Source organism: Ranitomeya variabilis, chromosome 2 (assembly GCF_051348905.1).
Source record: "Ranitomeya variabilis isolate aRanVar5 chromosome 2, aRanVar5.hap1, whole genome shotgun sequence".
Lineage (NCBI taxonomy): Eukaryota > Metazoa > Chordata > Amphibia > Anura > Dendrobatidae > Ranitomeya > Ranitomeya variabilis.
The window spans coordinates 180,107,833-180,122,799 of NC_135233.1; the positions used below are offsets into that span (position 1 = coordinate 180,107,833).

The 14,967-nt window shown below is 41.4% G+C and overlaps 1 protein-coding gene across 4 annotated transcripts in view; it reads left to right on the forward strand.

The window, feature by feature from the left end:
- The window catches only part of SRD5A2 (steroid 5 alpha-reductase 2), a 107,310-nt gene that overhangs the window by 37,437 nt on the left and 54,906 nt on the right, over nt 1-14,967 (forward strand). For 3 of the 4 annotated variants that reach the window (XM_077283242.1, XM_077283245.1, XM_077283246.1), the window contains one exon: nt 10,466-10,873. In XM_077283242.1, the coding sequence (XP_077139357.1) occupies nt 10,602-10,873 (272 nt within the window). In that variant the 5' untranslated portion in view covers nt 10,466-10,601. Of the gene's footprint in view, nt 1-9,876; nt 10,030-10,465; nt 10,874-14,967 lie in introns of those variants that run through there. The other variant, XM_077283244.1, reaches the window with a different exon arrangement.

Below are 14,967 nucleotides of genomic sequence, written 5' to 3' on the forward strand. Positions count from 1 at the left end.
GCCATACCGCATCATAAGAAAAAAATAAAAAAGTTATTGTCCTCAGAATAAAGCAATGCCAAAATAATTATTTTTTCTATAAAATAGCTTTTATCGTATAAAAGCGCCAAAACATAAAAAAATGATATAAATGAGATATCGCTGTAATCTTACTGACCTGAAGAATAAAACTGCTTTATCAATTTTACCAAACGTGGAACGGTATAAACGCTTCCCCCAAAAGAAATTCATGAATAGCTGGTTTTTGGTCATTCTGCCTCACAAAAATCGGAATAAAAAGTGATCAAAAACTGTCACGTGTCTGAAAAAGTTACCAATAAAAACAACAACTCGTCCCGCAAAAAACAAGACCTCACATGACTCTGTGGACCAAAATATGGAAAAATTATAGGTCTCAAAATGTTGAGACGCAAAAACATTTTTGCTATAAAAAGCGTCTTTTAGTGTGTGACAGCTGCCAATCATAAAAATCCATTATAAAAAGCGCTATAAAAGTAAATCAAACCCCCCCTTCATCACCCCCTTAGTTAGGGAAAAATAATAAAATTAAAAAAATGTATTTATTTCCATTTTCCCATTAGGGCTAGGGTTAGGGTTAGGGCTAGGGTTAGGGTTAGGGCTAGGATTAGGGTTAGGGCTAGGGTTAGGGTTGGGGCTAAAGTTAGGGTTAGGGTTGGGGCTAAAGTTAGGGTTAGGGTTGGGGCTAAAGTTAGGGTTAGGGTTTGGATTACATTTACGGTTGGGATTAGGGTTGGGATTAGAGTTAGGGGTGTGTCAGGGTTAGGGGTGTGGTTAGGGTTACCATTGGGATTAGGGTTAGGGGTGTGTTCGGATTAGGGTTTCAGGTAGAATTGGGGAGTTTCCACTGTTCAGGCACATCAGGGGCTCTCCGAACGTGACATGGCGTCCGATCTCAATTTCAGCAAATTCTGCGTTGAAAAAGTAAAACAGTGCTCCTTCCCTTCCGAGCTCTCCCGTGAGGCCAAACAGGGGTTTACCCCAACATATGGGGTATCAGCGTACTCGGGACAAATTGGACAACAACTTTTGGGGTTGAAGTTCTCTTGTTATCCTTGGGAAAATAAAAATTTGGGGGGCTAAAAATCATTTTTGTGGGAAAAAAAAGGATTTTTTATTTTCACGGCTCTGCGTTGTTAACTGTAGTGAAACACTTGGGGGTTCAAAGTTCTCACAACACATCTAGATAAGTTCCTTGGGAGGTCTAGTTTCCAATATGGGGTCACTTGTGGGGGGTTTCTACTGTTTGGGTACATGAGAGACTCTGCAAATGCAACGTGACACCTGCAGACCAATCCATCTAAGTCTGCATTCCAAATGGCGCTCCTTCCCTTCCGAGCTCTGCCATGCGCCCAAACAGTGGTTCCCCCTCACATATGGGGTATCAGCGTACTCAGGACAAATTGGACAACAACTTTTGGGGTCCAATTTCTCTTGTTACCCTTGGGAAAATACAAAACTGGGGGCTAAAAAAATCATTTTTCTGAAAAACAAAAGAATTTTTATTTTCACGGCTCTGCGTTATAAACTGTAGTGAAACAGTTGGGGGTTCAAAGTTCTCACAACACATCTAGATAAGTTCCTTGGGAGGTCTAGTTTCCAATATGGGGTCACTTGTGGGGGGTTTGTACTGTTTGGGTACATCAGGGGCTCTGCAAATTCAACGTGATGCCTGCAGACCAATCCATCTAAGTCTGCATTCCAAATGGCGCTCCTTCCCTTCCGAGCTCTGCCATGCACCCAAACAGTGGTTCTCCCCCACATATGGGGTATCAGCGTACTCAGGACAAATTGTCAACAACTTTTACAGTCCAATTTATCCTGTTACCCTTGTGAAAATACAAAACTGGGGGCTAAAAATCATTTTTGTGAAAAAAAAAAGAATTTTTATTTTCACGGCTCTGCGTTATAAACTGTAGTGAAACACTTTGGGGTTCAAAGCTCTCAAAACACATCTAGATAAGTTCCTTAGGGGATCTACTTTCCAAAATGGTGTCACTTGTGGGGGGGTTTAATGTTTAGGCACATCAGGGGCTCTCCAAACATGACATGGTGTCCCATCTCAATTCCAGTTAATTTTGCATTGAAAAGTCAAACGGCGCTCCTTCCCTTCCGAGCTCTGCCATGCGCCCAAACAGTCGTTTACCCCCACATATGGGGTATGAGCGTATTCAGGACAAATTGCACAACAACTTTTAGGGTCCAATTTCTTCTCTTACCCTTGGGAAAATAAAAAATTGGGGGCAAAAAGATCATTTTTGTGAAAAAATATGATTTTTTAATTTTACGGCTCTGCATTATAAACTTCTGTGAAGCACTTGTTGGGTCAAAGTGCTCACCACACATCTAGATAAGTTCCTTAAGGGGTCTACTTTCCAAAATGGTGTCACTTGTGGGGGGGTTTCAATGTTTAGGCACATCAGGGGCTCTCCAAATGCAACATGGTGTCCCATCTTAATTCCAGTCAATTTTGCATTGAAAAGTAAAATGGCGCTCCTTCCCTTCCGAGCTCTGCTATGCGCCCAAACAGTGGTTTACTCCCACATATGGGGTATCGTCGTACTCAGGACAAATTGCACAACAACTTTTGTGGTCAAATTTCTTCTCTTACCCTTGGGAACATAAAAAATTGGGGGCGAAAAGATCATTTTTGTGAAAAAATATGATTTTTTATTTTTACGGCTCTGCATTATAAACCCTTGGTAAAATAAAACAAATTGGAGCTGAAATAAATTTTGTGTGAAAAAAAGTTAAATGTTCATTTTTATTTAAACATTCCAAAAATTCCTGTGAAACACCTGAAGGGTTAATAAACTTCTTGAATGTGGTTTTGAGCACTTTGAGTGGTGCAGTTTTTAGAATGGTGTCACACTTGGGTATTTTCCATCATATAGACCCCTCAAAATGACTTCAAATGAGATATGGTCCCTAAAAAAAAAATGGTGTTGTAAAAATGAAAAATTGTTGGTCAACTTTTAACCCTTATAACTCCCTAACAAAAAAAATTTTGGTTCCAAAATTGTGCTGATGTAAAGTAGACATGTGGGAAATGTTACTTATTAAGTATTTTGCGTGACATATCTCTGTGATTTAAGGGCATAAAAATTCAAAGTTGGAAAATTGCAAAATGTTCAAAATTTTCGCCAAATTTCCATTTTTTCACAAATAAACGCAAGTTATATCAAATAAATTTTACCACTAACATGAAGTACAATATCTCACGAGAAAACAGTGTCAGAATCACCAGGATCCATTGAAGCGTTCCAGAGTTATAACCTCATAAAGGGACAGTGGTCAGAATTATAAAAATTGGCCCGGTCATTAACGTGCAAACCACCCTTGGGGGTAAAGGGGTTAATGGTAGAAATGCCCTGATGGCAGCCCTGTATGTAGTTAAAGCCAATAGCATTCTAAATATTTGACATGGCATTTCCAATTTTAGTCTAAAAGGTAGTCTTCTTTTATAACATTATTAGGCTCCACTCTCTCATGAACAGTTAAATTCTGTATTTTTCATGAATGAAAGAAATTCTGTAGCATTTCCTGTTATTTACATTTCCACTGAGGTTTGGAGAGAAACATAGGATGGAAAAAAAATAAATAAATCTTGGATGTTCTCTGAATAACTATTTGTTAACATGATTACAAAATAATCTGAATATTTTGCCAACCAATGTTTTCTGGTAGACCTAAAGGAAAGGAACATTTCAAGGGAAAAAAAGACTTCTAATCTCACTCTATAGTTAATTCATACTGGCTTAAAATATGTTTATGATATTGTAATGTTTAAAGGAACCTATCAGCTGATTAACGCAGCATAAACTAAAGGCACCATGAATCAGAGACTGGCTCCTGCATTCTAAATATCTATGATTTACTCGGAAACACCGGCATTTCAGAGAAAAACATACTTGAGAGGGCACCCAGGAGTGAGGTGACTTATCCAAGAGCCAGGTTCCCACTGGCTCCTTCCTGCTCACTTGGTAATGTTGACAGGTCTGTCCATATGTGTCTATATAAAGAGATTTGTCACAGGAGGGAGCAGAAGCTCGCCTATTGGGCTAGTCACTTTATTCCTGGCCACATTTTCAACTTGGTTTTTCTCTGAAATTGCAACAATGTTTCACAGTAAAATGTAGAAATTTAGAATACAGAGCTGACCTCTAAAGGTTTGGGCAGCATAAATCAGCTAATATGCTCCCTTTTATTAAAGGGGTTGTCCAGTCTTAAACTACAAGTCTGCAGTCACTTCATGTGACTGCAGACTTGTGAATCCTAACATCGCAAGCAGTGCGACCGCTCTAAAGATAGTTTTAGACAGGTGTAACAGGCCAAATTAACGCCTGTCCAGAATTAACCCGGGTATGGTTTGGCCCAGGCCAGAGTATAACCCAGGAGATAAACTATCCTGGGAAAAACTATACCCGGAGATGTAAAATAGCCTAGGCCAACCTATACCCCTCCAGGTTACAATATACCCCTCTATTTTATGAGCCCTTGTAAATTCGATGGATTTTAGAGGTGATTTTTTAATACATTAAAACTGACGCAAACGTATTGGGAAGGAACTTGTTTTATTAATCACATGATGAAGATTGATCTTACAATACCACCCCCCCTGAGGAAGGAGCTGCGTTGTCGCTCCGAAACGCGCGTCGGGGTGGGCCCTGGGTCCCCCATTTGCTGCACACGTCAGGTATGACATCTTTGTTTACACCTATTGAGGTGTTGGATATCGGGCCTGCTTTACTATTATTAATTATGGCAATCTATTTATTCATATGGGCTGTTATCCGAGTGTAATTCAATACAGTGTGTGTTAGCTATGGGTGGTACCCTAGGCCCCTTTGTTTGTACAGTGTACTGCTGATCAGTGTTCCACCATCCCTACCTTTGTCCTTTGTGCCTATGTATTTGTATTGATTTTAGTGGATGTTAATAAAAGTGATATTTTATGGGATATAGCTGCGTTTTGTGGTGATTAGGATATCTGTTTATTGCAGTTGTCCCTATTTAGTCCGTAGCATACATATATGGGGTAGTATACTAGTTGTATGTATATACTAAGGTGCAATATATCATGATTTTCCCCGTATGTACTATGCATGCTACAACTTTATGTCCGGAGATGTAAAATAGCCTAGGCCAACCTATACCCCTCCAGGTTACAATATACCCCTCTATTTTATGAGCCCTTGTAAATTCGATGGATTTTAGAGGTGATTTTTTAATACATTAAAACTGACGCAAACGTATTGGGAAGGAACTTGTTTTATTAATCACATGATGAAGATTGATCTTACAATACCATGTGAATGATAGCAGATATCAGTCATTATATCTGAGATTACACTGTTGTTCATTAAAGGGAACCTGTCACCCCCAAAATTGGTGAGCTGCGACCACCGGCATCAGGGGCTTATGTACAGCATTCTGTAATGCTGCAGATAAGCCCCCGATGTACCCTGAAAGATGAGAAAAAGAGGTTAGATTATACTTACCCAGGGGCGGTCCCGGTCCGGTGGGCATCGCTGTCTGGTCCGGGGCCTCCCACCTTCTTACGATGATGTCCTCTTGTATTCACGCTGCGGTTCCTGCGCAGGTGTACTTCGTGTGCCCTGTTGAGGGCAGAACAAAGTACTGCAGTGAGCAGGCGCCGGGCCTCTCTGACGTTTCTCGGCACCTGCGCACTGCGGTACTTTGCTCTGCCCTCAACAGGGCAGACAAAGTACGCCTGTGCCGGAGCCACAGCATGAATACAGGAAGAGGACGTCATCGTAAGAAGATGGGAGGCCCCGGACCGGACTGCGACACCCATCGGACGAGAACCTGACCGGGACCTCCCCTGGGTGAGTATAATCTAACCTCTTTTCCTCATCTTTCAGGATACATCGGGGGGCTTATCTACAGCATTACAGAATGCTGTAGATAAGCCCCTGATGCTGGTGGGCTTAGCTCACCTTCGATTTTGGGGGTGACAGGTTCCCTTTAAGATATGTGCTTTTTTAGAATGCAATTGTTATTTGATATTATCACTTGACTGGTTGATCTTATCACTTTACAATGTCTCTGGTTGAAAAGTGTGCAGATCTCATTCTGTTATACTCAGACACACAGCTGCTTTTAATAAGCAACTACTGAGAAGTGCGGTAGGATTCTTTACCCCATGATATCTTTGTGGAAGTCTAATATTTTTACTGACTGAAGTCTTTCTGGTTCAAGTAATAAAAGTCTATGTGTTTGGAACTTTAAGATTTAAGTTATTTATCTTCTCACATGACTTACCTGACAAACCTGAACCCCCAATAAAATGTTGAAAACATTTTTTTTGTGCATATCACTCAATGTTTTTGATATCAAGGGCATGGGGGGGGCATAGTATACCCAGGTATAGTCTGGACTCAGGGTATACTGTGGCCTGTTACACCGGACAACTCCTTAAAGAGTCCTAGACCTTTATGAATCATTCCTTGTGAAACATACATTGGGTGCGGAGGGACTCTCTTAACACCTTGCTGCTATCTCGGAGACATGTGTGTATTTACTATCTAATTAAAATTTTGATTTAATATATATTTGATCTTATATAAGGGGCCTAGATAACTTAGATAATGCATTATCAATTGCCTTACTTCCTACACCATTATTTTATACTTTTTGTTACCCATATCTTACCCCCTTATACTCCTATCTGACATATACATTATAGTGTAGCAAGGCTTGTACAATAGCTTAAACTTTGTCATATAGATGTTCCCTGGTTTATATTTGTTTCTGTGGTGTCTCATTTTATCTATATATATATATACTGTATACTGTATATGTGAAGTTGCTCTATTTGTATATAACCTATTCAGATCACGCTTTCTGACTTCAGTTTAGGTTAGGTTTGGCAAAACAAGATTTTGTGTATGTCTGAAAAAGACAAGCACTGTCAAGATGGAGCCCAAACAGTTTACACAGTGAGTCAGTTGGATCATTCAAGTTAATGGCTTCAACAGGTCCCTGTCGCAACACAGTGTTTCGGAGATTCTGACAGAAGCCTCGATTCAGAGGCGTAGCTAGGGTTTTGGTTCAGGGGGGGGCGAAGCTTCTGAGTGGGCCCCTAACCAGGTAACCTTGATTACAACTCGGTGACGCACCCTTATAGTAGAGGAGAACCTCAGCAGATGACCGAGCTGTTACTGAAGATAATCTCTATATAAAGAGCAACATTGATATTACCGCCATATGGTCAGTGGTAGATACCAGCCCTGCACAACATATAAGAGATCACAGCACAGTTAGACAGGGTTCACATTGGATCAATGGCAATGCGCTGACAGCATCCATTGCATAGCGGCACTAACGCTATGTAACGGATGTGTTGGCGCACTCATTGCCCTATAGGAAGACCCTGCAGTATAAGCAGCACCCCCATAGGCAGAACCTGTAGTATAAGACAGTACCCCTATAGGCAGACCCTGTAGTATAAGGCAGTACCCCTATAAGCAGACCCTGAAAGTATAAGACAGCACCCCATAGGCAGACCCTATAGAATAAGGCAGCACCCCATAAGCAGACCCTGAAGTATAAGACAGTACCTCAAAAGGCAGACCCTGTAGTATATGACAGTACCCCTATAGGCAGACCCTGAAGTATAAGACAGTACCCCTATAGGCAGACCCTGTAGTATAAGACAGTACCCCTATAGGCAGACCCTGTAGTATAAGACAATACCCCCATAGGCAGACTCTGTAGAATAAGGCAGTACCCCTATAGGCAGACCCTATAAGTATAAGGCAGCAACCCATAGGCAGACCCTGTAGTATAAGGCAGCACTCCCATAGGCAGACCCTGTAGTATATGGCAGCACCCCTATAGGCAGACCCTGTAGTATAAGACAGTACCCCTATAGGCAGACCCTGTAGTATAAGACAGTACCCCCATAGGCAGACCCTGTAAGTATAAGGCAGCACCCCATAGGCAGACCGTGTAGTATAAGGTAGCACCCCCATAGGCAGACCCTGTAGTATAAGACAGTGCCCCTATAGGCAGACCCTATAGTATAAGACAGTACCCCTATAGGCAGACCCTGTAGTATAAGGCAGCACTCCCATAGGCAGACCCTGTAGTATATGGCAGCACCCCTATAGGCAGACCCTGTAGTATAAGACAGTACCCCCATAGGCAGACCCTGTAAGTATAAGGCAGCACCCCATAGGCAGACCGTGTAGTATAAGGTAGCACCCCCATAGGCAGACCCTGTAGTATAAGACAGTGCCCCTATAGGCAGACCCTATAGTATAAGACAGTACCCCGATAGGCAGACCCTGTAAGTATAAGACAGTACCCCTATGGGCAGACCCTGTATTATAAGGCAGCACCACCATAAGCAGACCCTGTAGTATAAGACAGTACCCCTATAGGCAGACCCTGTAAGTATAAGACAGTACCCCTATAGGCAGACCCTGTAGTATAAGGCAACACCCCCATAGGCAGCCCCCATAAATAAACACAATAAATACTCACCTCTCTTCCTCCTTGATCAAGCGGTTGTCTGAGCTCCCGCACCCACTCATCTCTTGACAGCGGGCAGTGACGTCATCGGGCCCACTGTGAGTGTCAGTGTCGCCAGACGCTGACAGGGGGATGATGGGAGAAGGAGCATAATGCTCCTTCCCTCATCAATGCGGTGAGCTGTATCAGCTAGATGCCAATACAGCTCACCTTGCGATGACAGGCGGGGGGCCCACTGTTGGCACCGGGTGGGCTGCCTCAGAGCTCCGGGCCCGGGGCGCTCTCACCCTCTGCCCCCCTGGTACCAATGCTATTGCCTCGACTTAATACTTTAAGCCATCTCAGCCAGTTCTACCATACACAGGTGCGCTTGTTTGACCAAGTGCTCCGGTGTTCTCTATGAGAAAGTCACTGGCTGATTTGTTGGCTGCCGGCTTATCTCACGCAAAACAATACTATCAACAATCCAAAATCGGATATGTGAAATCGACATTTCTCCCAATCATCAGTTGGTCGGCGAGCTCATAGACATAAGACTATCAGCTGAATCTGTCTATAATGGTAGGTATGGCCAACATTAGTCTAATATGTATAGAGGCATTTAGGTGTATCTGGCCATATCTCCTAGGCTTTGGATGGGTCAGTTAATTAGCATATTCACCTAACATAGCATAAAAGTGGGTAAACAGGGGGCCTGTCACATATTTTTTGTTTCTGCCCATGAGCTTCAGGTACATCTCCGAATACGCAATTACTGGTTTGGCATCCATAACAACTGCCAAGCAGGGGCATAATGAACACGGTCACAGAGAGTGTGACCATAACCATGCCCATGAAGAAGGGGGGGAGCGCTGACACCAGCAGCAATTTCAGCTAGATGTGCATCTTAGCACAACACTTTTTGCAGCTCCTCTTGCTCTATAACAAGCCACCTGCCAACATAGCATTTTCAGCTGGACAGGTTCCCCTTAAAGGGACTCTGTCAACACAGAATGACTATTCAAACTAAGTCCTGCCACTCAGTGCCTCACGGCACGGCCAATCATTTACATACACCTTCCCATCTGCTTGCTTTCCCTATATCTCCTCCCTTCTCTGGCTCTATCAAGCCAGAGCTGTCAATCAAAGAAAGGGGGGGGTGGAAATACAGGAAAAAGAAGCAGGTAGAATGTGTACTTAAAGGTGCTGCCAGAGGAGTCGAGAATTGGCTTATTCTTCTCTCCCAGTTTCCCAATTATATAGCAAACACCTATACACACCTCCAGTGTCGGCGCCATTTCAGCCATATTGGCAATGTCTCTACTGAGGCTCGCATAACATTGTTACATCACACAAACCCTGCAGCCCATCAGTGGCCCCTTCACTCTCCTCACTTTTGGACAAATGACATATTTACAGGAAGTGAGCGAAGGTGGGGAGAGTGAAGCAGACGTTGATTTGCCCCAGGCTCAATATTACGCGAGCCCCATGAAAGACAGTGCCAACACCGCTGGAACGACGCTGGCACTGGAGGTGAGTATTTTACTGGGGCAAACATAAGGACAACCCCTTTAAGGCTCTGCTTTATGCCACTAACATAATTTCACAAAAGGTTATGCTATGCAGTGAATTTACATTAAAGTGACCAGAAATGCAAAGTACTGATTTTAACTAATGTACTATACAGTATGTACAATGTACTACTTCTGGAAGATATATATGATTTATTCTTTTATTTAATATTGGAAAGGGCAATATATTACATATGTATATACTAAGTAAGCTTGTTACCATGCATGAATGAATGCAGCCCCCTTACTCACCCACCAAAAAATGTACTTTTAAGTTGAAACAAGAGTAAATTTTCTACCATTAATTGTATGGTGTGCATGTGGTATGTAGTGTTGATAATCAGTTGTAAAAGTTTGTTTATTCTGCTTCCACTCTCTCTTTGTGCATTTTTTCCCAGGAAGGAAACTTGAGCAGCTCAGTAGTGGTGTTTCTACAAGTATTCATAGTGATTGAGGAGGTGGATATAACAACACTCCCGTGTTTCTGAGACGTGCTACACAGCTTGTGATCCTGAGTCAACGTTGAACTGAAGAATGTACTGTACCCAAGATTTAGACTTTTACATGAGTATATTATTACTCATTGTAGGACTCTTATTTTTTTTGAGTCAACTGAGAGAGCCTGCACTTTATGGGAAGCATATTGAAAAAATGCATACCCAAACTGGTATTCCAGCAAAGTGGGGCTGGTTGATCCAGGAGCTACCTTCCTTCCTAATTCCTTTTGTGGCTTTACTGTATAATCAGTCCTTTGATACTGTTGGAAGTAAGCTGCTCTTCATGTTTTGCGGACACTATTTTCAAAGGTAAGAAGTAACAATGTACTTATTTTTAAGCGGTTTTTTGATATTTTAAAGTTCTAAGATAAATTTGTTGAACGCAAGTTTTCTACATCAATAATAAACGCGGAGGGATTAAGGTTCTATATACAGACTGTGCTCATATAATGCAAGTAGTGCCCTTAATAACATTTGCACATAGTTTATAAGCATGTATCCTTAGATGCGTTAGTCACATTTTTATAATATTATAGCTTTGCTTTTTAAATAGAGGCAAAATATGTCAAAATAATTGTAAGAAGTAAAGATTGTAGACAGGTCTGACAATTTGTTCATGATTGCTAAGTCAACAATGAACAATAATATATATATATATATATATATATATATATATATATATATATATATATATATATATATATATATATATATATATACAGTATATATAATCCCAGAACAGAGACTTGATGATAGTGCATAATGTTTGTTTATTTGGGAGTATCTGTAACAGTATTTCAGTGAATGCATTATACCAATTAACAGCACACTTAAATTTATTGATTTTTGTTCCTAGTTAAAGGAGGTCAAGCACCCCCGAAAATGCATTTTAATTGGGCTATACAGTGTTGTAGGGAAATTAGCCCCTATAAAACCATGTTAGCCCTGTACCTGTTACTGGTACTGGTACAGAGCCTTATATCATAACTTTTAATTTGTTATGCCACCTCATTTGCATATTGAAGCCGCTTCGTGGTGTATTAGTGTAGTGAGCGGCATCACCAGAAAGAAGATGGGAAGGAGAATGCTCCCGGCTACTGTGTGCACATGTGGCTGGGCATAAGCAGTGCGCAATCACACACACATACACACACACACACAAACACACACACACTGTCAGCAATAAGACACACATACACACACACACACTGTCAGAAATCAGACACACACACACACACACACACACACACACACACACACACACACACACACACACACACACATAGTCAGCAATCAGACATGGCCCCCAACATGCATAATAGGTATAACAGTGCATCAGACTCTTAGCGAGGCTAAGGGTGTACCAAGGGTCTTATTTTCCATACAAACTAAAGTTCCTTCTCAGGCTCTATGCCAGCAACAGGTACAGCGCTTATATGGTTTTTATAGGGGCTAAGTGCCCTACAACAAGGTATAGTCCTATTAAAATGTATTTTGGGGATGATGGACTCCCTTTAAGTTTGTGTAGAAGAGGAATCATTAAGGGCTCTTTGAGATGTCAGTGATTTTTCTCATGCACAAAAATTGAAATCAGTGGATGATGGGATCTTTATACTGGCATAAAAAATGAGGGATATGCTGTAGACAACATGATTTTATACTAGGAAAGATTTAGAGACAAAAATAAAATATCAACCATTGATATGTCAAAATTTTAGTCACTCATTAATTATTCATAACCCAGTCTTGACCCTTAAACCAAGATCCACACCAGGACTAAATTATTACATTTCAGACCAGATCCTTAAATCACACAGGTCTACAAAAAATATTTTTTGTAATCATCTCAGCCCTTCAGTTTGACAAAACAAAAGTAGCAGTCATCACTATGATTTTTGGGTTCTCTCCAAATCATGGGAACAGCAAATGGCATAGCCACTTTCCTCATATTCAACCAGTCACAAAGACCATTTGAACAACTTGAGGATATCACACGAGGGGCCCAGCATTTGTGTTGATCACCAAGTGGACGCTTACAGTACATCTGGTACATCTTTTTAACCCCTTTACCCCCAAGGGTGGTTTGCACGTTATGGACCGGGCCAATTTTTACAATTCTGACCACTGTCCCTTTATGAGGTTATAACTCTGGAATGCTTCAATGGATCCCAGTGATTCTGACATTGTTTTCTCGTGACATATTGTACTTCATGATAGTGGTAAAATTTATTTGATATTACCTGCGTTTATTTGTGAAAAAATGGAAATTTGGCGAAAAATTTGAAAATTTTGCTATTTTCCAACTTTGAATTTTTATGCAATTAAATCACAGAGATATGTCACACAAAATACTTAATAAGTAACATTTCCCACATGTCTACTTTACATCAGCACAATTTTGGAACCAAAATTTTTTTTTGTTAGGGAGTTATAAGGGTTAAAAGTTGACCAGCAATTTCTCATTTTTACACCACCATTTTTTTTAGGGACCACATCTCATTTGAAGTCATTTTGAGGGGTCTATATGATAGAAAATACCCAAGTGTGACACCATTCTAAAAACTGCACCCCTCAAGGTGCTCAAAACCACATTCAAGAAGTTTATTAACCCTTCAGGTGTTTCACAGGAATTTTTGGAATGTTTAAATAAAAATGAACATTTAACTTTTTTTCACAAAAAATTTACTTCAGCTCCAATTTGTTTTATTTTACCAAGGGTAACAGGAGAAAATGGACACCAAACATTGTTGTACAATTTGTCCTGAGTACGCCGATACCCCATATGTGGGGGTAAACCACTGTTTGGGAGCATGGCAGAGCTTGGAAGGGAAGGAGCGCCGTTTGACTTTTCAATGCAAAATTGACAGGAATTGAGATGGGACGCCATGTTGCGTTTGGAGAGCCACTGATGTGCCTAAACATTGAAATCCCCCACAAGTGACACCATTTTGGAAAGCAGACCCCCTAAGGAACTTATCTAGAGGTGTGGTGAGCACTTTGACCTACCAAGTGCTTCACAGAAGATTATAATGCAGAACCGTAAAAATAAAAAATCATTTTTTTTCACAAAAATTATCTTTTCGCCCCCAATTTTTTATTTTCCCAAGGGTAAGAGAAGAAATTGGACCCCAAAAGTTGTTGTACAATTTGTCCTGAGTATGTTGATACCCCAAATGTGGGGGTAAACCACTGTTTGGGGCGCATGGGAGAGCTCGGAAGGGAAGGAGTGCTGTTTGACTTTTCAATGCAAAATTGACAGGAATTGAGATGGGACGCCATGTCGCGTTTGGAGAGCCCCTGATGTGCCTAAACAGTGGAAACCCCCCAATTATAACTGAAGTTTATAATGCAGAGCCGTAAAAATAAAACAAACATTTTTTCCCACAAAAATTATTTTTTAGCCCCAAGTTTTGTATTTTTCTGAGGGTAACTGGAGAAATTGGAACCCCAAAGTTGTTGTCCAATTTGTCCTGAGTGCGCTGATACCCCATATGTAGGGGGGAACCACCATTTGGGCGCATGGGAGGGCTCGGAAGGGAAGGAGCGCCATTTGGAATGCAGACTTAGATGGAATGGTCTGCAGGCGTCACATTCCATTTGCAGAGCCCCTAATGTACCTAAACAGTAGAAACCCCCACAAGTGACACCATTTTGGAAAGTAGACCCCCTAATGAACTCATCTAGATGTGTTGTGAGAGCTTTGAACCCCCAAGTGTTTCACTACAGTTTATAACGCAGAGCCGTGCAAATAAAAAAAAAAAAATTTCCACAAAAATTATTTTTTAGCCCCCAGTTTTGTATTTTTCCAAGGGTAACAGGAGAAATTGGACCCTAAATATTGTTGTCCAATTTGTCCTGAGTACGCTGATACCTGATATCTGGGGGGGAACCACCGTTTGAGAGCATGGCAGAGCTCGGAAGGGAAGGAGCATCATTTGGAATGCAGACTTAGATGGATTGGTCTGCAGGTGTCACATTGCGTTTGCAGAGCCCCTAATGTACCTAAACAGTAGAAACCCCCCACAAGTGACCCCATATTGGAAACTAGACCTCCCAAGGAACTTATCTAGATGTGTTGTGAGAACTTTGAGCCCCCAAGTGTTTCACTACAGTTTATAACACAGAGCCGTGAAAATAAAAAAACTTTTTTTCCCCACAAAAATTATTTTTTAGCCCCCAGTTTTGTATTTTCCCAAGGGTAACAGGAGAATTTGGACCCCAAAAGTGGTTGTCCAATTTGTCCTGAGTACGCTGATATGCCATATGTTGGGGTAAACCCCTGTGTGGGCACATGGGAGAGCTCGGAAGGGAAGGAGCACTGTTTTACTTTTTCAACGCAGAATTGGCTGGAATTGAGATCGGACGCCATGTCACGTTCGGAGAGCCCCTGATGTGCCTAAACA